The 26,241-nt window shown below is 48.9% G+C and overlaps 1 protein-coding gene across 1 annotated transcript; it reads right to left on the bottom strand.

Annotated features, from left to right (window-relative positions):
- Positions 1-1,416: 1,416 nt before the first annotated feature.
- Positions 1,417-25,546, bottom strand: ITM2C (integral membrane protein 2C). The gene is made up of 6 exons (XM_085069728.1): positions 25,376-25,546; positions 11,237-11,374; positions 9,113-9,301; positions 8,705-8,815; positions 5,034-5,184; positions 1,417-3,762 (listed from the first exon to the last, which is right to left on the bottom strand). The coding sequence occupies exons 1-6, from the start codon at positions 25,487-25,489 to the stop codon at positions 3,671-3,673; spliced, it is 795 nt and encodes a 264-aa protein (XP_084925854.1). The 5' UTR covers positions 25,490-25,546; the 3' UTR covers positions 1,417-3,670.
- Between the last annotated feature and the right edge of the window lie 695 nt (positions 25,547-26,241).

Genomic DNA, 26,241 nt, shown 5'->3' with positions numbered 1-26,241 from the left:
TGAGGTACCTCCCCTCAACTACTAAGTTAATAGGTTTCCAGCCCTTTTCCTTTAAAAAAAAAAAAAACAGAGCTTGGAAGTGGATGCTCCTAGAGTTAGACCAACTTTGACTTACTGTGCACTGCCTGGCAGAGCTAAACAACTGCCTCAGCCAGGTTGAAATATGCAAGTATTAAAAAGTAAATTATATTAGATTCCAGCCATTATAACAGTGACCCATATTTTAGAGTTTCAACTGCATCTCTGCCAGTCTTCCTAAAGCAGGTTTTATTGCCAAGCTTTTACACGTGCCACTGTTCAATCAAATAAAGCAGCCTTCTGCCACAGTGTGAGCAAGATTAGGAAGTAGGACTGACTTATTTTAAGTTCTCCTAAGAGCTAGCGGCAACAAATACAACCTCAGGAAATGAAAAACTGAACCAAGAGGGAAATTTTGAAAACGCAGTTTCACAACGCAAGCTGGTTTTCTTTGTAGTGGACAAGTCTCAGGTGGCTGACTCACTGAAAACTAGATTTACTGGAATGCATCAGCCACATTCTTAATATCATCATTTCAGCCTTCAAAATGCGTGTCTGAAAGGTTGAGGTTTCCCACAGGGGGGTGCAGAGTTGCTTTCTCAGCCCAGAGCTGATGGAAGAAGAGGGCTGTCAGGCACAGCTGGCTGGGCCAGCCCAGGAGAAGAGGCTTTGGCAAACACAGTTACAAGATGCAGTTCCCTTCAGAACGCCAATGACAGAAAGAGCATCCATACACTGAAGAGTTAAATGGAAAATGCAGTAAAAATTACTGTAACAAGTGAAACATGAACTTCCTTCCTGATTGACCAGAGACTAATTGTGGAAAGAGGAACAATCAGGTTCAGGAAAAATATTCTGACATCTTCCTACCAGAAGGATGAAATAGGGAGAGAAAGACCAGGAGGGCACTAAGGGACACCCATTGAGAGAGGAAGAAAGCCCCTCAAAGGTCAGCCTTGCAGAGCCAGCCAGAAGCCAACTGCAGCCTTAGGTCCCACTGGACATGTTTCTGTGTAAAAATCCAACAGCTGGAGAAGCAAGGCTGAGCACAAAGATCCAATGCCCACTAGCCACCCAAGCAGCAGAGGTATCTGGCTGCTTCACAGACCTCAGCTGGGCAACTTCCCCACACAGGCTGCCCTTGGGTCTCCCAGGGATGTGCAAAGAGAGGGAATGAGCCCTTCAGAGCCTGCAGGAAGGGGCAGCTCCCCGGCAGGTCAGCCACGTTCCCACACAGCTCTCCCATCTCCGTGGGGAAGGGCCTCCCCTCTGCAGCATCCTCTCCCAGCCCAGCTCCACAATCCCACTGGGATGGACCCTCCAGCTGCTGCCTCCCATGAATGACAGCTTTGTGGAGGCCATGTGCTTCTCATTCCAAACAAACACATACTTTACATATCAGAGGTAAAAGATTTTATTATCCCATGGGTTTTTCCTAAGAAGTAAGATTCCTACCAGACAAAATATACAAAGCATCTTGTATTTTCTTTCTAGACAACTGCATTCTCATCCTATGAAACAGTGACCACATTAGTTCACCTTAAAGAACCAAGGTTTGTCCTTATAGCTGCGGGATTGCACAGAGTTAGCATATCCAATGACCAGTTAAATCATGCAGAACCAGAGGGGAGGGGAAGAGGCCTGTATGCTCACCTGAATGCAGGCTTGGGCTTCTAGAAATGAAGAGAAACGCAGGGCTTAAATTTACCAGTTACTTCCATTAAGTGAACCAATTTTCTGACCCACTTCTTGTCATCCTCTTGGCAATTAAAGACTGGGGCTAGCAGCAAGTTATTGCTGGGAAAACACAACGCTAGAGAAGTAAACAGCCATCTGGCAGTGGGAAACTTTCCATACCAACCTGCATGAAGTGCACATAATTCTTCATTTTACATCAAGCTTAAAGCAGAATGAAACCGAAGTGTCCTCCTCTACTTGACAGAACTTAATGTTTATAGCTGACTATATAAAAAAATAAATACTCAGCCTCTAAGGACATCCTAATTCCTACTGCATTACATGACCATTCTGAGATCCTGTTTTGTTTTCACATAATTAACTCACAGTATTGACACTCAAAAGTTTAAAATACATTCTTTTTGGGTTTTGGTTTTGCTGAGTTAATGATTGTACTTGCATTTACTTTATCCTTCCTCTTCCAAAACAACAAGCTCATTTCAACAGATGGTGAACAAGTCCAGATTTGCTGGAAACCAATTAACAAGAATGTGCCAAGTTGAAACTCACCCCATTCTTTCAAGCCAAAAAACTGCCTGCATTTCAAGAACCTAATTAGTTTTAACTGTATTTATGGAACAGAGGGAAGAATATTTAATTACTCTGCAATTCTTCTGTCTGATGATCAATAGAAATGCACTTCTGTTCACACAATTTCTCTGCAGTATATTGATCAGCAGAATCTTGCCTTGTATCAATATCTGTACCACAATGGTGCCTGCAGATAATGAGATAAACAGCTGGACTACAGTGATTACTATCAGAACAGCTTTCACTGGAGGAGTTAAACAAGAATACACACTCTTAAAAGATTTGAAAAATCTGCTTCTTCACTTGCCAGTAACTACCAGTTCTGCTGTTGACACCACCTGGCGTGCAGGCACCCCATCCACACACAACTCAGGAAGATGGATCCATGTGAACACAACTCATCCTCCCAAGCAAGCACAGCTGGCCACGACAGACACGGGGCTCCACCTGCAGCGACAGCCTACAGATGGTACATCAGTGGGGCTCTGCAGTCTTGTACCAATGACACACCTCTATTTACTCAGGCAGGGTGACAGCAGATCTGCTCAGGATCCACAGCAGCTGCAACTGAGCATCAGAGAAAGGGCTACAGAGTGGTGCACTTCACTCTCTGCTTGGTGCCTGGAGAGCAGGGACATGCTGTGTCATTCATGTCATCCCCTGTCCATCTCACTGCCCCCTGCCCTGTTCTCCTGCCTGCCCTGGACAGCCCCAGGATCCCCTGCACTCTCAGCCGAGCCATGACACATTCAGGAGGAGCAGGTCACAAAAATGGCATACAGTGGTTACTTTCAGTGTTTGCAAATCTGGTCTTCAAGGAGAAAACACGCAGCAAAACAGGACCACCACAGTGTGGTTTGGGCAGAAACTTTCCCTCTGCTGAGCTTTCCAAATCACCCTGTCTGTAGCCTCACAACTCTTCCTTTCCTAAGTGCACCTGGTTTAGGTCATTACATCAGGACCAAAATGGAAATCCTCCTCTTGTGCATACACCCTCTGTCCCAGTGCCAAGGCAGCCTCAGAGCAATATCCCAGCCTGAAGTTGCTCAGCCAGGAAAGGAGCACCTCTTTCCAGCACTCCTATTTCTCAGCCATCCCTTCTACCCAAACCTGCTCCCAAAAAGAGTTTTCCATTTTGTGGTGTGGAAGAAGCTGCACCTACCCCCAGGTTATCTTTGACCACTGTGTAAATTTAAGCCCAGCAGATGTCTTGGGTAGGTAGCAGGGAAGAAGAGGCCACAAAGGACCCCAGAGGTTAGAGCTGCACAAGCCAGGGGGAGTATAAAAAGTAGCCAGATTACCATGTCTAAAGAGAGGGCTGAGAGCATGTGTGTGCATGTGTGTGCAAGCAAAGCCAAGGAAGGTTACATCTGGAGAAGTGGCTTCATGACTTTTGGCAGATAACAGTTTCAACCACAAAAGTGTTTTCAAAGTGACGAATACGATGACAGTTTCCAGCCTCACGTCGACTGATACCTAGAAGTGATTTAAAGAGAGGAGAGATGTGAATCAACAAATGATAATCTGTAACAACAGAAGTAAGAAAGGGGAAGGAAAGCAGATCAGATGCAACTTCTGGACACTGAAATGCAGGAACAACACAGCCCATATGGAAAGCAGCAGTATCTGGTCTTTGGAAGAATAACTGTCTTCTCTAGAATATAGTCCTGCAGTAAGAGCTGCCATGGGCTGAAGGAGTCACCCGGAAACAGCTGGTTTCAGCTGACAGCATCTCAGCGTTATCTCAGAGACCAGAAAGCCTCAAGAAACCAGCAGAAGTCACGGACTGGTACAGAGCACAGCCCTGGATGCAGCAAAGAAGTGCTTAAAATAGCCACTTCCTCTCAGGCTGTTTGGAACCCTGCATGCCTGATCCTGCTATGGCCCCAGCCTTAGGCAATGCTTCCCCATGCCCTTACACTGCAGGAGCTCAGCTCTGGGCAGCTCTGCCAGGCAGCTCCTCCCCCCTCACAGCAAACCCGTGGTGCCCCGATGACAGGCAGGACTGTGCTGGCAGGACTGGGCTCCACGGGAGCAACAACCAGAGTGTGCCAGCAGTTCTTCCATGTCACTGCAGCTCCCCTTGGGAAAGCACCATCAGCTACAGCCATGGTGACCTGTGCACCCTGCAGCTTCCCCAGAGATCCAAACCCAGATGACTATAGGTCCATGTTTCAGGTGAGTCTTTAAGTACACCTTAAAAGAAAATTAATACAAATACTCATATTAAAGAGTTTTTTTGCAGCAATGCTACCATTTGTATATAAGATACATATTGCTGATTTCCATAAAATCTTTTTTACACAGTCCAATGTCCCCTCTTCAAAACGTTTTCCAAACTATTAGAAACGTAATTAATAAAAGGCAATTTGCAGATCTAATCTGCTCTGAATAGCTGCCACTGAATCAGGTGCCTTCATTAGGGAAATTTTCCAAATAGTTCCCAACAGCACTGCTATTAGTTCAGCCCCAGGAGCCCATGTGTAAATGAATTGCTGGCTCCTGCAACCATTTTTGCAAAGTTTCTATCAGGCTGATGGATGACAGAAACACAGCAGTCAGCACCCATTTGCAGCAGCATCATCCTGAAGCTGGGTTTAGATTAATTGGATGGGAAACATCTCAAGGGAAAGCCCCCCCAGGGAAAGCCCTGTGTGGCCATGAAGAGGACAGCATGGCTGAAGCAGCCCAACGGGGCTGTGCTGTGGGGCTCAGCAGGGCTCAGCAGGGCTCAGCAAGGCTCTCACGTCTGCGGGTGCCGCGCCGCCGCAGCCGGTATGTCTCCTTGCCGCTGCACAGGCGGTAGATGAAGGAGCCCAGCTGCTCCATGTCACTGACGTGCTCCGTGGCGATCATCTCCTCCTGGATGATGTATGTCTGGGGCAGGTATGTTCCTTTCTGAAACGACACAGTTTCCACCAAAATAAGGCACAAATGCTGCCCTGATCTCCTCCCTGAATGCAACTGTTTCACGCAGAGCACCAGGGACAACCAAACTGCAGGAAATTCATTCACTGTTGGAAGGCTCAAGCTCCACTTACTGAGGCCAATTATCATACTTCCCTGTCCTTGCAGAATACTGTCCCATGCTACTAGCACAGGGCACACAGAACAGATAAGATCCAAAAATGGAATGTTCACGTAGGGGATGAAGTCAGTGTAGGATCAACCCTGTTATAAACTGACCCAAATTTTAGAGCAGGATGCCCAAAACTGTAACTCTGAGAGTACAACAAACCCATATAGAGAGGAATAAAAGCTTAACCAAAATTCCGGGAACTCCACTGAAATGTGCATTTTACATTTACTTCAAAAGGCAAAACCCAAAACCACCAGCCCTGCTGAGATTCCAACATTTCCCTTTCCTCTCTGTTCCATTCAGCACAGCCACAATGATGTCCTGCCCTTACTGCCCACAGGAATGAGGACTAGAAATGGGCCATGGGCACCACGTTCAGAGAAGTGAGGTTTCTGCACCCCTTCATTGCCCCAGATGTCAGGGGCAGTGACATCCCTGCTGTTGGGGAAGAGGCCACTATGAAGACCGGGGTGATGAGTGGGATGTCATGGCAGAAAGCCACTAGGGGATGGAAGAAAATGGGATTTCTAGGTGCACTCCAGGGATGGAGGTCTTCCCTGCAGGAAAGAGATCAGCTCAGCACTTGAGACTCTCTGCAAGCTCATTCCCAAGTGTTCAGGGCATCTGGCATGTCTGGGCATAGCTGAGGCAACAAACAGCTGTGTTACAAGTGCAGCTTGGGCTGGGGGGCACTTGTGAGTAGATGTTAACTAGGTCATGAAGCAAAGAATCACCTCTGGCCCCTTTTCCTTAGGAAGAGTCAAAGAATTAAAAGAACTGTCAGACCCTGGAGCCAAGGTAAGTATAACCAAGGTGAAAAGCAAGCAATAGCAGCATCATTTCAAATATCACCTCTTCTGTTTCCCAGGAGTGATTACCTCCACAGAGACATACCTGGAAACACACTACCTTAACTCAGGGCCGTGCTCCTGGGCTGGCACAGCCAGGTGGATCAATAAGGCTGTCCTTTAATGCTGCAGGATTAGACTATTAGTGCCAGTTTGTACTGCACTAACACAACAGTTCTGCAAGAAATTCCATTATTGATTCTTGGAGGGAATGCAGGGGAGGCCATGAGATACATGCAGTTACTGGCAGGGGCTGTCACAGTAACAGCCTGAGGCTCAGGAGTTGCCAAACCCTTGGCCTGGCAAGAGATCTTAGCGAGACACAAGTGAGCACACAATCCAGTTTCTTTACTGTCTCAGATTTAAATAGCTGTGGCAGGTGAAGGGGGAATCACCACTCCTCCATTGCAGGACTGAGCAACAAAGACCTTCAAGACTCTGCCAAGAAGTTTCAGAAAGCTAAAGCTCTGAGCATCTTGCAGGAGATGTGGATCGTCCATCATTTAACTGGGTCACCTCCAATTTCCTGCTGCTGCACAGGAGGAGCATCCCTCCATCCTTTTATGTCAGACACTGATGCAGGCCTGTTCACTGAACTGTCACACCTGTACAGAATAAAGCCCAAAAGAAATGGATGCAGGGCATTTGGCAGCCACTCTGCAAAGGGGCACCCAGGCACCTGGCTGGCCAGGAAGAAAGAGCAAAGGAGGTTCACCAGCTGCCTGTGCTGCCCCAGTCTGCTGGAGCAAACCACTGGTGGTATTTGCTGCAATTTGATTCTAAAAACAGGACTGCAGTCACTTAGCTCCAAAACTAAGCTTTCCTCTGGAGATTAGACTCATTCATTAGGGACTTGACTGCACTCAGAGATGGCAAAAGTCTCCAAGTTCAAGGACCAACAAAGTTCACCTAGCATCCAAACATGAACACTTCGGAGCAGCAGGGCAAGTCATAAGTCATAAAGATCTTCCCTGCAGCAGGAAAATACTTGAGCTTTCTGCCTGACCAGCAAGGCCCCACATGTGGCCATGAAGATTACAGGCTCACAAGATAATTCAGCTGGGGAAGGACCTCAGGGCTTTGTCACATTTGGTCTGGAAAACCTTCAAGGATTTCAAGGAGGCAGCACAACCTCCCTGGGCACCCTGTTCCACTGCTTCACTGCCCTTGTGGTGAAAAACTTTTTCTGAGCCCAAAACCAAGCCAACCATTTTAAAACAATGTCTCTAAGGTACATGTTAAAACGTCCACAGACAGACTGGACACTTGGCCACCTCAATGATCAGGAGGTTATTTAAACCCACACCTGCTTTGGGCTCTTCAAGAACATAAGACCACTTTAATTGTATTGTTATCCCTTTTTTAAATTCAATGGCAATGCATCATTTTCACTCAGATGACTGTGAGTCTACATCTGTTATTTTAGGATGTGACCAGCATTCCCAGTCTTTCTGTTTCCTCTCAGCTTGTGCAATTCTGCCTTTTCCATTTCCCTCTGCCCCAGGGACTGGTCACCTGCCACGGTCAGAAGCTGTGACAAGTCTGGAGAGAGTTGTAAGCAAAAGTGTGTTGTACCCCAGCGGGGTTCCCAGCACATTTGCCAGACAGTCACAGTGCATGAAATTGTGAGGACTGCTAGGAAACAAACTGGGAGTTTGACAGGGACTGGAGATCAGGCATCTCTCCAGGCAGGACTGTTTGCCTCTGAGCTTAACCCCTACGAAGTTCACCACACGGCATATAGCAGCAAGTGAGCAAGAGGAATTTCAGAAAGAGTTAGGGTTAGATTGAGTTTTTTCCTCCTTTCTTTTAAACAGACCCTCACAGGAGTGATAAAAGAGCCAGGCTTAGTGCCTTAATTTACCTGCAGAAGACTGAGACAGATATGTACCTTCTGCAGTCTGAAAAATCCTGTGCTTTTTTTCCTGCTGTGAAGATTAAATAGTATTCTATTTTAAGATGGCTGCTTTCAGCAGCACAGGCTTCTGAGCTGAACAAAATCTCTGGTACTAAACCCAATTAATGCTGGCTGTGAGCACAACTGCATGAGCCCAAGCCTGGTGCTGCAGCACAGCAGGGAGGGAAACACAGATTTCCACCCCCTAAAAGACTGAATGCTGAAGGCCTGTTCCTCCCCAGGGGACACTGAGAGCTCTGCAATTGGCAAACCACAGTGGTAACCACAGCAAGAGGGAAAGGAGGGAACTCTTTCCTTTTTCCCTTGATTTGTACCATCAGTAAGCACCAGAGGGAAAGAATCTGCTGCTTCTCTGTGTCTCCCTGGTCAGGCTGATCATCATGCCAGCATTACTGTGCTGTCTGCAAAATCAGTATTTCAGCTAAACCTGCTGAAGCCTCCACTCTACATGAAGACTCAGGGCCAAGGCTTACTTCTCCAGACACAGCAGTTTTGATTTCCCAGGAGCTGCCAGCTGGCACCCAGGAGCCAACTCAAGGAAAGCATGCACAACAAGCAGGACTGCAGCTGTACCTTCACGTTAACCAGCAGCTCCCACAGGTTGCGAGGAGGCATCACGATAGTGGTGTTCAGCTCGATGACGTAGCACTTATCCAGCGTGATGTCATGGTATGCTGTCAGACCCTGTGTTCCAAGCACAGAAATTACACAACTGAACCCTCTGCAGTGAAATGGGACTGTGAAAATGGGTAAAAAGAGGGAATTCAGGGAAGAGAGGAAACTACTTTAAAGAAACCTCCCTACCAGGGAGGTAGAATGGGTTGGAATAACACAGAGAGGGCCTTGGGCAGGAGGACAGCTTAGTAATAAGAGCACTGTGGACACATGTGACAACAGTGACAGTGCTAGGCCATGAGCATGGAGCTGGTGCACCCAGCTCAGCCCCATGCTATGTCCCCAAAGGCCCCAGGAGCTCCTTACTCGCTGGAAATCGTGGATGATGTCCGCAGGGTCGCTCCCTCCAAACTGGGGCACCGGGACATTGATCTGCTCGTAGTTCTCTTCGATGTAAATCTTGACATCTTCGTGCAGCTCCAGCTGCCCTTTGAAGGGCGAGTACAGCGAGTCTTCGTACAGGACACCGCAGTGGAACACACTCTCACGGGGCAGCTGGGGGGACACAGCCAGGCAGAAGTACAACACACACACCCTGCTAACAGCTACAGCAAACACGGCAAGGAATGCACCCCTACTGGGTAAAACATTTGTCAAACAGACTCTTGAAGATACTTCAAGATCAGTCTTTTAACCAGAAAACATTCTTGATGAATCTAGTGCAAAATACCTTTGTGAAATGACCACATCTCACTTCATGCTAGCCAGGTCCAAAGGGAATGAAGAATTCCCTGCGGGATTTCACAAGGAGTAATTCAGAAAGGCAAACTGACTGCCTGCAAGATCTTAGATTTCCTAACCAGGCTGTTCACATCCCTCCACAGCCATGGCTTCCAGTAACTGCATTTTTCCACAGGAGGCATAGAAGCTTGGGCTAAGCAGAACATAATTTCTAGAGGCAATTGTAGCTCGGATGTGGCAAATGCAGCAAAACGAAGTGGGTTCGCCTCACAGCAAAATAGGAGCTGCTGCTCTCTGAGCAACCTGGAAGGTGTACCTGCCCATGGCAGGGCAGCTGGAAAAAAATGACCTTTGAGGCTGCTTCCAACCCAAGCCATTCTATGACTCTCCAGAAGCACAAGGTATGGGCAATAAGGCTAATGCAGGGTGAGCAACCAAGTTCAAGCATGAGGATCACAGAGACAAACTGCAGCCATGGAAGACTGAAGGCCCCGTTGCCATAGTCTGCAGAGCATCTCTGACCATGTTGGATGGGCTTTGCCATGTGACTGGATATAAGCTGCCACTTGGTATCACAGGAAGCAGCTGGGGTGACACCAGGTGGCACCAAATGGACCAGAGGGCATTTCTCAGAGCCATTCAGCATAGCCAAGGGCAGGTTATTGACTGGGTGATGGACTGAACACTGTCCATAACTGGGTCGACAACCTTCCCTCAGTGCCAGGGCTGCTTCTCCTATGGAAGTGCCTCCACCAGAACCCTGTGACAGGTGCCATCATGCTGGGACAGTAGAGTGTGTGTGTGAGGGGGGAGCAGCCCCACGGCTGTCCCAGCAGTTCCAGATCAGGTGTAAATGAGAGCGGGTAATAAAGCACTGATGAGTCTTCAAACAAAGACTGCAAATTAATTTGACAGCAAGGAAATGTATGGAGAAAAGGAGAATATAAAAAGACTGCTGCTGAGTGCATAAGTGCTGGCTGCAGAGATGAAGGCAGCAGCAGTTGTGGGAGAACTCATTCACTAATAGCCACTCCACAGCACAAGGGCTCTGGTGCAAATCAGTCCTCTAGGGTTTCTTGGCTAAACACTCAGCAAGCCAGAGCTCAGCAGTTTCCTCCTCAAAAAGCAGCTCTGCCCTGTCTCATTCCCTGTGCTCTGACCCTCCACAGTGCTGCCAGGCCAGTGCCTTGGTCAGGCCAGGCTAGGCTTTGCAAAGACTACATGGAAGAAAAGGTGCTGAATTTAAGGGTGGTTGAGGGCTCACTTTCTATATCATCTCCCACTTTTTAACTTCTCTGCTTGCTTTATTAATAGCAGCACCTATTTTTGTCACACCTACGGAGTTTTTCTGTGCTAGAGCCTACAAAACCTACTGCAAAAAGCTGTTCCCTCGCCCGTACCCTCCTGCTCTCTCCAGGCTTGTTCTCCCCTCACAAGCCATGTTTTCTGACTGCCCTACCCTGCACAGCAGTGATGTGGGGTTTAAAAGGTAAAACTGGCAGGATATTTTTATGGAGTTTAAAAGAAAGCAAAACAAAGCCATAAAGGAAGGGAAGAAGAGGGCTTCTGGGCACTGGGGATGGAGGTCAGCCTGAGCCTACCACTTAAGAAATGCCTCGTCTGCAGTGCCCAGTGACCTGGCTCCTCAGTTACCACAGTGCAGGGCAATAAAAACCATCACCACCTCTTTCCAAGGTGGCCAGTCTGCTCAGACTGATGAGCCAGAAGTGCTTCCCAAGTCCCTCCTACCTGGGTGATGAAGAAGTATCTGTAGACGTACATGGAGGCAAAGACCAGGCCCAGCAGCAGCACGAGCAGGCCCATGGTCAGGTAGCAGACCCCGCTGAGCGATGACCTCCGGCCCTGCGCCGCGGGCACCGGCTCCTCCTGCGGGACAGCAAGGACAGCACCCGTCAGCTGCTGCTCCAGGGGACCTGGAGATCTGCTGCTTCATGCAAAGGCGTCATGGTGCGCAGTGAAGAGGGCAGGCACTGCCCTGCAAAGCTACTGCACACCTGGCAACAGTAAAATGCTTCTTGTGCATTTTGCAACCCTTACCCCAGATGCATATATATAAAATATATTCATTATATACATATATATACTTATATGTATTGAAAATAATGCAGGCCTGTGTGTGAACACACACAGACACCTGTATACTCAGCTTCACACCAACTGCTCAGAGCAAAGACAAGCTTTGTTTCAGTGGGTGATAAAGACTGACAAAAAAAAAATCAGGAACTAAGATTTCCTGGCTACTGAAGGTAACAGCATTTATGTATTTATAGTCAAAAATTTTTGTTGAAATGCTGCCACTCTTGGCAGAATTTCTGACTGGAAATTTTTGTGGTGGGAATGACTTGTCCCAGAGAGGTACCTCCTGGCCCTGCTGGGGTGAGCTGACATCAACAGATGCGCTGATCTCAACTTCATTTTCAAGCACATCTCCGAGGAATATGGACAGAGCATCAAAAGAAAACACACCTGTCCTTTTCCCAGTGCTGCCCAATCTACACAGAGAGCAGCCAGCTACCCTTGTCACAGCCCTGAAAACAGAGGGCAGTGCAAAGGCAGGGTTACCTCCTGAAGACAGCTCATCCCAACCTATGAAGCTCTTGTTTTTACTACCAAAATAAACCTTCAAAATGTTAAGCAGGAGGATGTAAAGCCTTTCAGAAGCAGATGAAAGAAGCTGGTTCAGAGATGCCCCAGTTTCCACAGAGAAGAGCTGAAAGCTGCCCTCAGCTGAGCAGGCAGGCAGGGGAGAGAGGCACCAGGGAGGGCTCTTGCAGATTAACTCCCTCTGTACGGTTTGTGATCTGATGGGTTTGACTAAACAGACACTTTCTCCACAGCCACTTGAAGACTGCTATAAACAGGAGGAACAGACTGAAAAGCAAACAACAGCCTCTCATTTCTAAGGTTCATCACTTCTTAAAGAAAAAGATGTTTCTCCAGGGTAACGTGGCCAAAACCCACAGGGTGGTGCAGGTGCTGAAGCCCCAAAAGAGATGCCCCGGGGCCTGTGCCACCCTCTGGTGGTAAGCACCAGCCAACACCTCTTTCCTCTTTCCCTCCCTTGGAGCAGCCCTTGCGAGAACAGCAGTTCTGTGCCATCATTCCTGTCCCAAACTAGTCCCCAGCATCGCTGAGGCACTGGTGGAGACCCTTGCCAGGTAGGGACTTCCTGCCCCTGCCCTGCACCTGAGCTCCACTGAGACACAGAGCAGGGGCAGAGCCAGTAGCCTGCAGCCCTTCTCCTACCTGCTCCACTCCCAGCCTAGGGGACTCCTCCAGATACTGACTTTTTTATTCCTAGCCACATTCAGCCTGACAACTGCCAAGACCAAATTGCTTTGGGGGAGCTACAATTCCAGCACACCTCCAGGAGAAATTAATCTACATTTATTTCTCCTTCATCCCAGCTGCTGAAAGACCCACAGCACCTCTATTCACTGCCAGCTCCCTACACTGAAGGATCACTGTAATCAGTTTGCTGCTGCTCCTCCAGCAAATAAAGGGATGAGCAAGCTGAAAAATATCACATTTTTCCTCTCCCTCTGCAGACAATGGACTGCAACTCTGACAAGCCACAAAGAACAGAAAAAAAGAAACAAACAAAAAAATCACATTACTAAAGGAAGTTTACAGGCTCTCTGACATGAACCACTAGGACAGGAAAGTCATGCTGGATGTCAAGTGTTTCACAAAAACAGCTTTCCCCAGATACTTGTCATCAGAGAGAGAGTGCAGACAGTGGGGGTGAAGAGGAAGGAAAAGATCTCCTGACACTGAAGCAAGGCTGAGAAAATGTTTAATGCTCTGCAAGTGAACCATATCCGAGAGGTGCCAGGTTGCTGTGACGGTTAATGCACTCCTCACTTTGGTGAGCTTCGAGTGCTAACTCCAGGGAGGGCTTGGAGAGAGGGTTCATCAGGACACAGCAGCTCAAAGGGCAAAAAAAATACTCCCACTAAAACAAAAGCTGTGTTTGAAGAATAGTAGGGAGGGGAAAATAACCCCTCTGTGGTTTGTTACTTGCTAGGGCAGCTCTGTCTTCTTTGCACAAGCAAAGACACAGCGAGACATCCCACCTCCCATTGCAAAAGGAGATGAGTTCTGCTCCCTACAAAACATTTCTGGTGGGAGAAGCCAAGCAGTGCTTTGCTCTGGGAGAAGTTATTAAACACTCGGGGAAAAAACCCAAACAAACGCTCAGATTCTAAGGGAGGAAAGAAAAAATCAACAGCAACCGTTCTGATGGAGCAGAAATTAAGGCAATGAGGTTAAAAATGCAGCCAGCTATGGTAAGGGGAACAGTTAGCACAGTCCTGTAAAACAGTGCATAAAAATCACCTGGAAAAACCTCATTAAAAATGAGCAGCAGATGAAAAGGCCACCAGCCTTTGTCACTGCAAATAAATGACAATTCAAAAACAGCTATGTCAGTCTGCATCTTGGCTTTGGGCTGGAGGTGTCTCAAGTGCACAACCCACCCTAACAGTACTTTACCCAGGATAACCAACCTTCACCAGCTTGGAAAAATCCAAGAAGTTTGTTCCACAGGCTGCTGCCCTGCTCAAGCTGCTATGCACCTCCTTTCCCACAGGACCCCCACTCACTGCAGTAGAATTATTTAAAAAACAGGGTACTTTAAGAGCCAGGAAATCCATTGCAGCTGATTTCCATCTGTTCTGGCCATAGGAACGCCTGGCTCCCCAGCAAGGGGAGAATCAGACTCGGCAGCAGGATTTTCCTGAAGAGCAGATCATGCCTTCAAGACGTGCATCTCCAAAGCACAAAAACCAAATATTAACACACAAAAATGCTGAACATTCACCAGATATTTAACACTATTCTAGAAGAATTCATTAACCAGACACACTGCTTGCCATTGTACAAGCAATTCTACTAATTTTCTGCCTTGATCAAGCCTAAGGTTTTTTTGGCCAAGAGGAAGGGGAAAGGTTGGGGTCAAAACTATCCCTGGGCAGAGGGAGGGACAAGTATGTCAGCTAAGTAAATGGGTTTTCCTCTTTTTGTTGTTTTAAATACAATATTCCAAGAGCTGAACATATTTTTTACAAAAATGAACAAAAGGCCCTTCCTCCCTTCCCTGGGCGGTGCAGAGGACAAACATCCATTTGCTTCTCCATGAATGAACAGATGGAAAAGCAGCAGCAGTGGCAGAAGAACACCATGTCCATGGCCCAGGCACTATAGATGTGCATGTGGGGAAGATGCACAGACAGATCCACAGCTCTGCAGGGGATCCCACTGCCATTGCAGGGCAGGGAAACTCTGCCACTCCACGCAGTGATCCTTTCTTTGCTCCATTCTTCTTGGCACTGCAAATTTTGCTGACCATACAGAAAGGGCTGGGCAGCTCCCTTTCCAGTGAACAATTTCAGAAGAGACAGTGGGTAGAGCTCCTTACACTGTGCAACCCAAGGGGAAGCCACAGCTTGCTCTTCCCCTGCATGGGCAATGGGGGAAAAAGCAGCCAGTGGTCAAGAAAAGCACCTGCATGTCTTGCTTTTTTGCCTGGCATTGCCCTGCTAATCCTTCATTCCTCTGGGAAAAGTCCAAGGCAGCTCCACACACGAGCCTGAGCTACCAGACATGCTGACTCTGCTCCACTTTGCAGGCACGACTGCTTTCAGACACTCAACCCAGCGCCCAGCAGCAGACAGGATATTGGAATACAAAAAGGAATTCCTTCCCCTGGATAAAACAGGCTCTTCACTATGACTCAGTGCCCTGCTGGCTCATGGGGTGGGTACAGGACCACAGCACAGGCAGCAAATAGCCAGATGGGAAAGGATGGAGGGATGATACAGACCATGGGGTAGAGTAGGCTTGAAAGTAGCCTGAGGGGTGAAGAAAAGTCCTAATTCAGTCTTTGTGGGTTTCCTTTGGAATTTCAGGTCTTGCTGAGGACATGACAAAAATGGCTGGTGTCCTATTACCCCTGTTTGGTACTGAATGGTTAAGGAACAGTTCTACAGGGGGGTGGGGGACAGAGGCCTGGCTGGGCACAACATCTGATCCAAGGTTTGGAAATCAAGTTCAAAGGCCACAGTGAGTCAGAGGAGGGAAACCATCCAGGCACCTATGGCAAAGCAAAACCCCTGAGCTTCACAGCACTGAGCCTTTGGACACACAGCACTGGAGAAGCTGCTCACAAGAGCCATACCAGTGAGGTGTTGCCTTTGGAACTTCTCACTAATACAGTAGAAGGTTATAAAAATAGAAATGTGACATTATTGCTCTTTCATCACCCATGTCTTGCTGAAGACTAGAGAAGTGAGAAAATTAAAGGTGTCCTGTCATGCCTTGATCCCTTCCTGAGTCGCAAACTGCCTCGGCAGAGACAGACACAGCTCATGGTCTTTTTCTGCTTCTTCAGCTTTAGAAACAGCTGAGTCCTCCACAAATCATTTTTCCTGCATTTCTGAAACACACAGGTTTGAAATCTTTCGCTTTAGGTGTAGCAGGGCCTGACAAACAGGGGACACAGATTGGCAAGTGTCTAAATATACACCCCCAACAGGAAAAGAAGCGTGGGGTGACTAAAAATAGTAGATGTGATTTCGATGACTGACAAGTGAGGAGAGAAATGCAATGCAAAGGGATGCAGTTTGGAGAGCAGTGCCATCTAAAATATGTCACCACTCTCTGGGACATTGTGCAAGGGAGCAGCAGCCTGAGCTCTCAACATTTGATGCACTGACATAACTGCAGACACTGCCATGGCTTCCTCAAACGATGCAGGCTCCAAAATTAAGAAACACTCATCAGAATAATCTAACTCACCTTGCTGTTTACTCATTTCTGGTAACCAAAGGCCAATATGGACCATAGGAAAGGAAAAAAAAAATCAGTTCAAGGTCTCTACCTAAAGCATATCAAGTCCCATATTCACAGCAAAATCAGTTACTGCTTTACAAAACGTTAAGGACTTGCAGTAGTGGCACCTCCACTGATTTCAAGTGGAAAAACCCCACAGCTGATTGCTGGAAAACTGCAGTGCTGCCACAGTAGGTGTAAGCTGGAATGGACTGACCTCTCCTCTGATGTAATGGCTTGGCTTTGAGTGTCATCTCTTGGGAAAGCAACCTCAGGCCTGTACCAAAAGCCTGCTCTTCCTGCACATGAAGCAAAGTCCTCTCATCCACCCACCCCACTGCCAGCATCCCTACTGCCTGCAGGTGCTGGGCACTGCTGGCACTTACTGCCAGTGCCCTGCTCCAGGAAAAGCACTGGAGAGTTTTTGGGATTAACTGTAAGGTGAAGAAATCCAGAGCTGCCTCTCAAAGACAACCATGTCCATACTCAGGAATTCTGACATAAGGGAGAAGCCCCACCATAAGGTGGAGAGCCCCCAGTTACGGCCAGAGTGAGCTGGGGTGGCCAGGCAGGGCTCCAGACTGGAGCAGTTGCCAAGCTCTGGAGAAGGGAGGTGACAGACTACACACAGGGATAAGGCAGATGAAGGAAGACAAGAAGATGGAGAGGAACAGAGAGCGATAAAATATCACAGCAAAGGCATCCTGGCATCCATCAAAGCACCCCCGACACTCCAAAGAAGGCTCCTGTGCCAGGTGAACAAAAAATGAGTCCTGTCCTCAAGAGCAGTTATGCTTGGAGGGAGGAGAGGAAGCAAAATGAGGAGGATGCCAGGTGAGCCCATGGGGGAAGACTGCCTGAGCAGCCACCCTGGCTGAGAGGGTCAATGCTCTGCACTAGCAGTGAGAAGCCTCTCAAGAAACCCACACATGGCAGGACAGTCCTTCCAGGCTGAAGAGCATTTCTGACGCTCGAGGTCAGAAAAGGAAACATGGGCATGCACAGACAGAGAGAACACACACACACACATATAAATATATATATATGGCACACAGTTTCCAAGGCAACCAAAGTCCCTGCACACAGTCCTTGAGCACTGCTTGCACTGACCACCCGACAGCATTTCCACCGAGAACACAGCTGATGACTTTTGGACTCAAAGATGCCTGGAAGCAAAAAAAAAAAAAAGGAAAAAAAACAAACCAAGCCTGTAATTAAGAGACTATCACAGCTGAAGGCAAAAAAGTTGCAATAAATGAATCTAATCACACCTTTGAGTGACACCACAGCACGTGACTAGCAACAAAGCCACCTGCCTCAGGAGTCACTTCACAGTGCTGAAAATTAGAATATCAAAAACAACCACTGGCTAATTAAAACCCCCAGCTTTGTTGCTATACGACAAAGACAGCAGGATGTTAAAAATGCAGCCTAGCATGTGGGAGCTCCTAAGCACTCAGTGATCATATTTTCCTTCTCCCTCATCAGCAACAGAGATATAAATCCCCCTCTTTTCTCCTTTTTTCATCCTTTTCTGGAACTAAGGGGCTGTTTCTCCTCCCTCTTTGCACAGGGGTGAGGAATTAATTTCCATATTTTTTTTTATTTTGTTTGCTTGGCAGAGGCACAACAACTTCCAGCTGGAATAATTCCAGCCTCCCTCTCCTTTTCCCAGGAGTACAACCATTCAGAGCATTAGCAGAGCCAACAAAGCCCCTTGTAAAAACAAGACTATTCTTACCAGGCTCTCAGCTGAAGCCCTGAGCATCATGTTGAACAGAGAGGCAGGCAGAGAGAAAATAAACAGCTGTGATAAAGTGGCAAAAAAATATCTCAACCTGGGCATTTAACAGCCTGACTGCCAAAATACTGATTCTGATAAACACAGCCTGATTTCCAGGCCACTCAATGCAACGATGGGGAAAATCAGTCCCTGCCAAGGAGCAGATCCAACACCACAGCTAAAAGGCTCTGGAGCACCTGGGCAGACCTCACCTGGGAGAGGGAAGGAGCCAGCACAGCCATGTGAAGGCCATGGGTTGTTTAGGGCTTTTTCACAAAAAACTCCCTGAAGTGGGAGGAGGAATTAAAAGAATGGGAATTTTCCCCAGGAGAAGAATGGAGGTTAAGCTTTGGCATTGGGTCTCAAAACCTCTCTAGAGTGATGAAAGGCAAAAGGCAGCTCAAGCAAGAGTGAAGCAGAGCAGCTGCTCTGGGCATAGGGGAAGCTCTTAAACTGAGAGGTTGGCAAATTTAAAGAGATACTTGACTCAAAGGTGAAGACATATGCAGGTGGGCAGACACCTGACTCCTTAAAAGACCTCACACAAATGCCAAAAATATTCAAGAACACTGAGAAATGGAGGTAAGAAAATGCCAACAGCTTTCCGCTTGCTCTTGCTGTAGCTGAGTTTTCCTTCTCCTCTCAGGTGAAGGGAAGCTGCTACCAAAACCAGTCTGTTTGCTTCTACCATCAAGCACGGCTTGGAGGAAGCAAGCCACGAGCCTTGAGTCCCCACCAAAGTGCTGAGCTGTCCCTTGGCAGGACAGCAGGACACATGGCCCTTTTCCCAGTCTACAACTGTACAATTGCTCCCACGTAAAACAAACCCCACCTACCAACCCAGGCAAGCAGCCCAGGGAGCCCTGGACACAAGCCAGGAGAGACAGAGGCTGATTTTGCAAGAGGTGTGAAGGATTGGGTGCTGTGTCAACATCTTTAAAAGCAGAAAATGTGACAAGGAAAAGACACATCGAAAGGTTTCACATGATTTCACCTTCAGTTTTTCACTGCTAGTGATGCCTTTGGATGCTAATGGAGCAGCAGAGCAGAGGAACAGCTGGGCACAGGACTCACCTGGACACAGCCACTGGGCTCTGAACACTGCTTCACCCAGAGAGCTCTATGTCTGGAGAGCTTTTGTCTGTGTACAGTTTAAAATTACAGCACCCACCTCTGAGCTTCCACAGTCAAGGCAGGCAGAGATGGTCAAATTAGCCATTCTGGATCTCACCAAGAGCAAGTCAAGCACTGCTGATCTGGCTGTGGCTAATGAAGCCAGCACTGTCCCTCCTCACTCTTCCTCTAGATGTGACTGATTCCAAAGGCTGGAAGAAAGGACACAGCCATGCCCAAGATGCCCAAGAACAGCTAAGGTCCTTCCTTCTGCTGGTTCTGCAGACAAGAGGGGCAATCACAGCCAGAAAACAGCACCACTCACTCCCAGCACATTCCAGCATCTCCTAGAGGTCAAGTTTAATCATCTTCAAGGAACCAGACTTCAGATTATAGCATTTGTTTCTCCCCTGAAAATCAGGACTTACAGAGTGTCACACCATAAAAGGAAGTCACTGCTCCCTTCTGGAACACTGGCAGCAATTCTCTCTTCTCCCAGCAACAGCATAGGAAAACTCTGACAGTCAATCCTACACTTGAAATTTCACCACAAAAAAATTGGTGTCTAGTTTAACAACAGCAAGAGAGAAGGCAAATTTACCCTTCTCTTTGTTGTTCAAGCTGACTTCAAAGGTAGGGCATGGCAGTAAGGAAGACAACTGTGAAAAGCAAGTGCAGAGAGATGAGTTAAAAAACCCAACACCCTCACACTGTCCTCCCTCAAATGGTAACACTGCCACTGAAATGAAAACCCAAAACATTCCTAGGTTCCCACACATCACTTGGGAAGAAAATATCCATCTACAAGTGAAAATGCCTTTGCCATCTCCTGTAAACCTGGTAATGAGCAAACACTTGGTAGCACAAAATCAGGAATTGCAGAGCGGTGCACATGGACACTTCCATCCTCCACCTCTCCAGACCTGGATGCAGCTCCCCTCCTCTGGGCAGCCATACACACCTGCCAGACCACCCTCCCCAACAGCCAGTGAGCAGCAGGGAGCAACAGCTGGGTGAGACAGCATTCTGCTCATCCCTGCAGAGCCCAGGGCTCCTCCAGCAGCACACAGCTCCTGTCGGGTGATGGGACCTGCAGAACTGCAGCACTCACACATGCAGGGTGTGCAGCAGAGCATCTGTCCCATACTTACTTTTGGTTCATCTGAACCCTTTGAAACTCTTATTTTTAGTGGTATTTCTTGGTTTTCTGTGTTTTGCAAAGAAACCCCACCAAAACTGCTGTGCTCAAAGTGGGTAAATGCAACAAGTTCTTCCCACATGAAGAGCTCCTACATGCAAAGCTGTGCTGGTTTCGGCTCTCCCCCAGCTTTGGGAGAACACACCTCTAGACACATATTTCCAGTTCCTCTGTCTCCAGCTCTTCAGTCTACATCTCTTTGGTCAAAGACACCTATATGTTTCAAAATTCATTTATAACATTCCTGCTTGGAATAGACATTCTCTGTCCTAATCCCTCTGCCAGTTTTAGCCAGATCCTTTGTCATGCTCAGCTGGAGTATAAAATATTCATGCCCGGAGTCCAGTAAGATACTGAAGTCTAGTATTTCACTAGAGCACATCCTGCAAGGGTCCAGAGACTTTTTTTTTCCCCAGTTCAGACCTTTTCCTCCACTTCCAAGGCATCCCCAAACCACAGAGAACCAAAACCAAATGACAATGCTTCTTTCTAAGCTGATAACTCCACACAGGCCCCCCAGAAAAGTCAGCACTTCAGCTCACATGGATATAGAAGGGTTGGGCAAAGACCAGGAACAACCTGTTACAGGAGGCTGCTTCTTAAAATCAGGATCCACCATATTGAGATCCCTAAGCCTGAACATGGTGAGAAGCCCTGTAGCTCGAGAGCCTGGACTCAAGCCTGCAAACATGTCAATGAGCATAATCAATCCATAGTGCTGCCAGCGAGCTTTTCCCCCTCTCTCTGAATTTACAGCTTGCTTTGTGAAAAAGCCTCTTTAAAAGATTTTTCCTCACATCCCCTTCCCTTGCCATCTGTCTCCCACCTCACAACGTTCTGCTTTGAAGTCACTCACAAAACCCAGCATTGCATTGGCCCAGCAGCTATCACAGGCTGGTGTGACTCTGCTTTATGTGCCCAAAACAGCCACTGCTCCTCCACCTGCCCCGTGAGCTGGAAGCCAGCTCTGGAGCATCACTGCTCAAGGTGCACTGAACCCCTGGGAAGGCCAGAAGTGGCATTGTTGCTTGTCCTGCTGCCACCATGAACCACTCATCCTCTTGGGAAGATGCAGAGCATTCCCAGCTCACTGTGCCTGCCTGAGCATCAGGAAAAGCAGCTGAGCAGGGACAAAGCAACAGCCCAGCAGTGAGGCACTATCTGCCTGCTGAGAACTCCACATCACAGCACACCTGCCCCTCACTGGGGAACTGTGCAGCGGCAGTCACAGGGAACAGAGCTTCCTGGGCACCAGGGAGGCAGATGCCCTTCAGGGAACACACTCCCCCATGGGTTTCCAGGCTTTGCCCTGCTATTTCTGCCAAACAGGGCAACAACGCTGGGTGTGGGAGCTGCTGCTGCTGCAGCCCTGGCCTGGCAACAAGGAGGAGGCTGGGGCAGCTCAGCCGCCTGCCAGGAGCTGAGACACCCACCAGACTGTGGTGCTGAGGTGCAGCTACAAAGAGACCACCCAGATACAGAGGGGCTGGATGGATCCAGTGCCAGGCAGCAAGCAGCTCCTTGTGGGGAACTTCACACAACCAGGAAGGGTGCGATCCAAAGACCACCGAGTCTTGTCAAGACTTTGGGAATGCAGATGTGAGGAAAGGCACAAAATCAAAGCCTAGTATTACTGCAACTAAGAGCAAAACATCAGTCACCCCCTGCAGACACCATTGTGTGCACCCTGGAAAGCCCCTCACAGCCCCCGGGCCTGTGAGCCACTGCCAAGGTGCTTCCAGCAGGCTCTCCAGGCCTGCAGATACGGAGAGAGCTCTCCCAGTCCTCCTGCTTGGCCCATAAAGCCCCTCTCTCCCACCAGCCAGACCTGAGCAGACACTGTCCAGCCTTTCCTAGAGGCAGGACAACAGAAAGCAGAAAGCAGAAAAGCAGCCCCTGGATCACACAGATGTGTTCCCACTGCCTTGCAAAGCACCCTGTCCCCCAGACACCAGCCTGCACCACAGCACTGGCTGTAAGGCACGATCCCCTGAGCCAGCAGCACAGAGTGTTGGGCACAGCCAAAGTCCAGCATGGACTGAGAGAGGGGCTGAGAGGTGCCTCTGCCCTACAGTACTTATTTGTACCTGGAGAAGCAGAAGATTTTAATGAAACCCCTTCTCCTCTGGCTCTTGCACTGTCTCTGCTGAATAATGAGCTAGTATTAGACGGGTGCACCAGGCATCAAGAAAACCCCCAAGAAACCCAAAACCACAATCTGACTGGAGAACTCCAGCCATCAGTTTTACTTGGTTCCTGTGGATTTTAACATCCATCACAATCACGAGGAGCATATTTCCCAGCACAGTTAAAGACACAGCATATGTATTTATTTCCATTTCAGACTGCAATATGGAGTTCAATTAAAACTTACTGAATACTATTTTGCATCTGAAAAAATATTTTCCAATGAACACAACAGATTATCTTACTGGCTGCATAACCTTAAACTGCCTTCTGCTCAAGGCTGCTACATCCCCACAGCTCCCACTAATGACAAGATTGTTTCTTCTATAAGCTCTTAAAATGTTGCAACAGTCTCAAAATTATGTGGATTTTTCTGACAGAAGTTTAAATTGCACATTCTTTCCGATTCAAGCCGAGCTGTGCAGAAGAGAAACAAGGCTCAGCACATGCAAGCTTGCTGTCACGACTCCTCACCTACTACTTTTCAGGACACATTAGCATCACAGACATCTTCCTGCCTGCCGCATCTTTGCATTCACCAAGCACCTGCCAAAATTCACAGGCTGCGGAAGCTGCCGCTGAATCATTTCCCAGCTCTGGCTCCTATCACTGGGATTGAAGTTATGAGATCAAAGAGGAAAGGAATGCAGAGCATCTTGTTTGCATGTCACCAATGCCATTTTGCTGCAAGGCAGCTAGAGAAAGACACACACAGACAGAAATTATTGGCAGCATGGCAAGAAAGCCTGGCTATGGAAAGACCAACCCCACAAGTTGCACGTTTTGTAAAGCAACACATCCCCTTGGTCCAGCTGAGCCAAGCAACTAAAGAATGCACTGTCACAGACAGTCCAAAAAACATCATCAGGAAAGGCCACCTGATGACAGTGGATGTGCTCCCTGGACATCCTCATGCTGCACAGACTCACCATAACCCATTCCTGCCCTCATTTCATGGGTCTTATGTTGATGTTCTTACATGTCTCTCTGCTGGAATCAAGAGACTGTTTGAGTCTTTGTTCTAAATTCACATTTTTAAGTTCCTTTGTAGCTCACAAAGGTGGGCTTCAAAGAACACCACCATGCCTCCCAGGAGTCAGAGAAAGACCCAGGGCAACATAAAAACCCCAAAATTTATTATTTGCTACCTAAGCCAATTTCATTCATCTGGCAGGACCTGAATCAGAGTAATTTTGATTGCTGGGATCTGGCAGCACTAATGATAAAAACAAGCTTCTGTTATTACTTAAACTCTTTTTCTCACAGTGCTCATCAGAAGGAGACAGATCCTGTCTGAATTCATGCAGGATCAAATCAACAGAAGAACTGAGTTCCTGGCTGTGGAAAGCTGGTTTAATGGCAGGATGAGCTGGAAGTCTAGTGTGATAGTCAACTTCCAGGGCTGGACATCAGAGACAGAAAGAAGAGTAGCACCTTAGTTTGTAATTAGGAAATACAGAGTCAGGAAATCACCGAGAGGTCACAGTTGGCCACATTCCCCCAGGTCTCTGTAGAGCTCCTTGGTGTTAGATTAATAGATGCAATCACGACAGACTGAGCACACTCAGACCCTGGCAGCACAGCTGAGAGCTGAGAGCACATCGTGTGTGATGGGAGAGATCATCATGGTGTGACTCCTTGAACTCTGCCAGAACAGAGCAGCCTCCTGAAGCCCCTGCTGCAGAGCAGCTCTCCAGGGCAGGTAATTCCCTCTTGCAGGAGCAGGAACACTCTGCACTGCTGCAGGAACGGAGCAAAACCACAGCTCCCCCATCATTTTTTGAGGCAGAGAAATATTAGGGTTCAGTAAATGATCAGACCACATGCACAGCCTAGGGATTTATGAGGAATACAGAAATGCCATTTAAGACTCCTCCTCTGAAATGGAAGCACTGTAACAAGGCAGACTCAATGCTGTGGGTCAGGCCCAGCTCAGGACAACACCCTGACATTACACTGTGGGATTTGCCCAGCAGGTCCACCCTCACGGCAGGGCTGGCAAGTGGGGGTTCTCCAGCCCCAAAGAAACACCTAACTCCTGCCAAACATAACGTGCCCGGTTCAGTTTCCACCCTCGGGAGGGGCACTGGCCGTACCACCCCCGGCATGTGCCCAGCACGGCCCGACAGCGCCTGGCCATGGCTCACACAGTCCGGAAGGGACTCACACAGCTCTATCCCAGCCCCAGCCACGCTCTGCATCTGCTATGGATGTCCCAGTGCCTTCATTCCCCTCGTGCCTGAACGGATCCCAACCTCTGCAGGCGAGAGCACTTGCTCCCCTCTGTTACCCAGCACCTGAAGCCAGCAGAACAACTCAGCATCACCGTGTTAACTCCCATCTGCAAAGCATCTACCGAGCTGTGTGCTCGTAGCCCCCTGCTTTCATCTTGCTCCAGCACCATCTGCTTCGCTCGTCTTGCCTCTTCCCCATGCCAACCCTAAGCCTTCAGAGATGTTAGGATTTGAAATCCACGCATGTATGACCAATCCCAAATTACATTCCCGCAGGCTAAGCTACCCGAAGGGGTGAGTTCTGCTGCCACCGTCCGCGCCGGACAGTCACTCCAGCGCCCAGGGACAGCTGCTCCTCGCCACAGCGCCGCTACCCTGCCCCACCCCTTCCCCACTTCTCCAAACTTCGGGTGCCCGCGAAGCCGTCGGTAGAGCCGGACACTCGTGCCGGTGCCCGTCCAGCAGCCGCGCACCGCACGCAGCCCTGAGCTCCCGCCGCCCCTCGCCCCCGCCCCACTCACGGCGCCCGGGGGCAGCAGCACCGCGCCCGTCGCCCCATCGCCCCCCGCCGCCTTCTCCTTCTCCTTGTCCGGCTTGAGCGCCGCGGGCGGCTGCTGGACGCCGATCTTCACCATGGCCCCGCTCTGGCTCCGCCGCCGCCGCGCCGCCGGCCCGACACCGCCCCGGGGAGGAGCCGCGCCGCGCCCGCCCCCGGCAGCCGCGCTGCCCGCCGCACCGAGCCCGGCGGCGGCCCCGGGGGCACCGGGCGGGCTTCGGGCCGCTGGAGCTGCCAGCGGGGACCTGGCTGCCTGCAGCACCCCCGGCAGCCAGCTCGGTGCTCACCCTGACCGGGTGCGGGACACGGGGCGGGCGCGGCGGGAACCCCGCTGGGGTACATGGTCAGTGCTGCCAGTGGCACTGCTGACATCGGGTCAGCGAAGGGGAAAAAACAAAATAAACCAAAACTTATCAACTCCCAAGCCTGAAGATACATCAGCGTGCAGCGAGTGTACACAGAGAGCAGGGTTTGCTCTGGGGAAAGCTGGGAAAACCCAACTGCTGTTCACTTCAAGGCCACAGAACAGAATCCGTGCAGGAACAGACAGCACTCAGGTGGCCTTTCCCCAGGATCAGCTGTGGGGAGCAGAACAGATGGATTACCTTCATCATGGGGACAGCGATCCAGAAAATGCCCTGTCTGCCAGAAGCAGAGTGTGGCATGCAGAAGAGAATTTGGGGGGGGAGGTTGCTTTTGTGCCACAGGACGATGGCTGGGGAGCAGCAGGGAGCACAGCAAGGAGTAAAGAACACATGTTGACAGTTTTGTTAACAAAATGGAAAAAAAAAACATTAACAAAACCCTCTCTGCCAGCTACAGGTAATAAGG

Source organism: Lichenostomus cassidix, chromosome 9 (genome assembly GCF_008360975.1).
Source record: "Lichenostomus cassidix isolate B80296 chromosome 9, HeHo_3.0, whole genome shotgun sequence".
In the NCBI taxonomy this organism is placed as follows: domain Eukaryota; kingdom Metazoa; phylum Chordata; class Aves; order Passeriformes; family Meliphagidae; genus Lichenostomus; species Lichenostomus cassidix.
Note: the sequence above shows the minus strand (reverse complement) of the source record. Positions and strands in the feature narration are given on the sequence as shown.

Bases quoted from the DNA above. Each gene is read 5' to 3' on its own strand.
- ITM2C (XM_085069728.1), bottom strand. From the start codon at position 25,489: ATGGTGAAGATCGGCGTCCAGCAGCCGCCCGCGGCGCTCAAGCCGGAC. The intron at 11,375-25,375 runs GTGAGTGGGGCG...GCTGTCCCGCAG, and splicing joins TGCTGCTGCCCCCGGGCGCC to GAGGAGCCGGTGCCCGCGGC. The intron at 3,763-5,033 runs GTGAGAGCCTTG...AATCACTTCTAG, and splicing joins GCGGCGCGGCACCCGCAGAC to GTATCAGTCGACGTGAGGCT.